Raw genomic sequence first — 2,835 nt, forward strand, 5'->3', positions numbered from 1 at the left:
ACGGCTGTCAATGGAAAGGATGGCTTGTCAGGGCACAGGCTAGGTACCATTGCCTTCAGCGCGTTGACTTGACAGCGCCGGACTCCCTCACGAGACAAATTGGCATATGGATTTGATGGCTGTTGGATTTCTTGACCTAAGTTGCCAATCGTTCGCTCCATGGCCCACTGCGCATAGCAACTAGGAGGTCCTTTCTTGACTGTCTGCTGTGTCAAGTGGGCGACTTGGTGTATGCATGGTCTAATGAAGTGGAGTCGAGAGGGAGAGCGCTGACAGTAGAGTTCTTCAAAATCGAGTGGCCACTCTGTAAGCAGAAGATGGGAATCACGAAGTTCGGACCAGGTGATGTTGTTCTGGCATATGAGTTGAAATCCATGAACCAACTTACAGTAATTGCGCCAATACGGTTCCCCCAGGACTCCATAAAGTAGCGCAGGTGCGAGACAGAACATATACAGCTGAAACTCCCATGTCTTGTATCCAGAAGAGATCTTCTCAGCAGGGTTGCGCGGCTTCCAATCAAATGACCCGGGAAGGTGCTGTGCAGCGGACGAGACAAGTGCACCATGTGTCTCCCAGGCTTCGGAGGTCTTGAGGATGGCCCACGGCCATCAGGAGACATGGTCTGGGGGTGTACAGTTGATGGTACCATGCCACAACGATAGATGTAGATCCGAGAGTAGTCCTGCAAGATGCATGATATCGGGGGTAAGGCAGTCTGGGATGCCCAGCGTGCAGGAAGGATTGAGACCGAGAAGGATCAAGGGCTTGGTAATCCCAGTTTCCATGCGTAGTTTCTTGTATTGTGTTGGATTGCAGGCGGCGACCAAGTCACAGAGATTTTTGAAGTATTCGGATGTCGCAGGTTGTTGGATGTCGTATGGACTGCAGTTGGGGTGATCACTACCTTCCACATTGTAGTTGTTCGGGAGTAGTAGTGCAGGATAGTAGTGATTGCCCTTGCGGCGTCCGCAGAGTCCACAGTAGAGTCTGCAGCCATTGTGGCCGCTATGTCCCACCATCCCATTGAAGTAGACAAGTCCTGGGCCATTGGCCATCGCAAAGAGAAGATACAGGTCTGACAGGAAGGTAATATCTTGAGATGCATCCCAGATGCATAAATGTTCATTTTGTAGTGCAGCGAGATGGTGGATACCAGGGAAGAGGAAGGAGTCGACATTCTTTGGTTTGTTGGGACCTGGAATAAAGCCACCTGGCAGGACATAGCACTTCTTGTAGCGCTTGTCCGGGGCATGGTTCATAACGATCCAGATGTATATCCAACAGTCAGACTCCTTGCTTTCATAGAGCTGAGCGCCGTCAAGCGAAATCATGAGAACCATGTCGTCTGATTTGATATCACCCCGCTGGACAGCCTCAAGGTAATCCGAGCCTTTGCAAAAGTCATCAAATAACTCGATCAAACCACCGCTAGCCTGCATCTGTTCCCGAATGCGACACGTCTCCTCTCGCAGATACCCAATATCTTTATCTTTGGCATGCTGTGGATCGCGCCAGAGAGCCTGCAACTGTGGGCCAAGTGGTATGGTGACAAATTTCTGATGGGCCACACGAGACCTCCCCCCACTAGTGTGTAGTCTGATATGGTCGTAGCGATCTCCACCGCATATGGGGCACATGTCAAGTGAAGAATATGGGCCAGTGAAGGCCACGCAGGTATCTGGACACATATCATGCTCGATCAAGTCAACCCCCGTGTACCCAGCAATGAGCTTCTCGACAGTGTGATGACTAGGAATATCTGTGGCAGTCCCATCGAAACACCGGGCTGCTGATCGTCGTATGGACTCATATGCACTGATAGCGGAGTGCTCGAGTGTGAAGTATGTTTCAATCCTGAAACGGATAGCATCATTGTCTATTGTGAGTCGAGCGCGGGGCGGATTGCGTAGCCTATAGAGAGCTGCATCATCTAATTTCGCGACAGGATCGTCCAGTGAAGCTTCAGTGAGAAGATCAATGAATTTGATGGCATCCGTTTGCTTGGGATCGATAGCAAGGTGCCTGAGAGCATCAATGTCAATAGTCGCACGGGAGGTAGAGAGATTCTGATGGGCAGGTGGTGGGGAAGGTGGAGGCGGCACTTGAGGAGGAAAGTTTGTAGGCTCTCTGGGTGAAGGAGGTGGAGACGGCACTCGTGGAGGAGAGTTTGCTGGCTCTCCAGGTGAAGGAGGTGGAGACAGCACCCATGGAGGAGAGTTTGCTGGCTCTCTGGGTAGGGGGGGTGGAGACGGCTCTCGGGGAGGTGTTTGAGGCGGGTTATCATCAGCTGGTCCTGTCACAGAGGTGTTCTCACAGTTAGAATCCCGTTGGGAGATTTGAAGACCAGTTCATCCCATCTGCAGGAGTCAGTGAGAATCTGGGACCATAAAACAGGAATACTCACTTCTCCAGGTGTATTTGAACCAGTGCTGGTAGAAGCGTCTGTCTAAAGGGCCTGTAAACCAAGCATAGCTGAAGAGTATATAAAAGACGTACCTCCTGGTGTGAACATGCCTGTTTAGCGCGTCCTCGAACTCCATCTGCTGCACCTGTACCAGATCTTACTAGAGCACGGTGAGCTTGCCGAGCACGCTTGGATTTCGGTATCTGGTCAACTTGGGAAGTGCTGCAGAGCATATGGTTAGTACCTTACAGGACTTCCAAGACTTGTATGTACCGTCACATCGCATTACATCAACAAGACAAAGTGAGCAGTGCGATGCATCGTATGACGATGTAATGAATGCATGCAGTGTGGTGTGCGTTATTGATGCAATCGTGCTGTATGAGTACTTCTTGTGTTACGACGACCATGTAATGTGTTACAGAAGT

The 2,835-nt window shown here is 50.7% G+C and overlaps 1 protein-coding gene across 1 annotated transcript; it reads right to left on the reverse strand.

Annotated features, from left to right (window-relative positions):
- Nucleotides 1–1,493: 1,493 nt before the first annotated feature.
- On the reverse strand, nt 1,494–1,994 carry F5J12DRAFT_965381 (uncharacterized protein; the record flags this gene model as incomplete). The annotated part of the gene is made up of 1 exon (XM_051749991.1): nt 1,494–1,994. A coding segment is annotated over one exon (501 nt), but the record flags the coding sequence as incomplete, so codon positions are not given.
- Nucleotides 1,995–2,835: the final 841 nt, after the last annotated feature.

The sequence above is a fragment of the Pisolithus orientalis genome (assembly GCF_024613125.1).
Source record: "Pisolithus orientalis strain OTSU chromosome Unknown F5J12scaffold_5, whole genome shotgun sequence".
NCBI lineage: Eukaryota > Fungi > Basidiomycota > Agaricomycetes > Boletales > Pisolithaceae > Pisolithus > Pisolithus orientalis.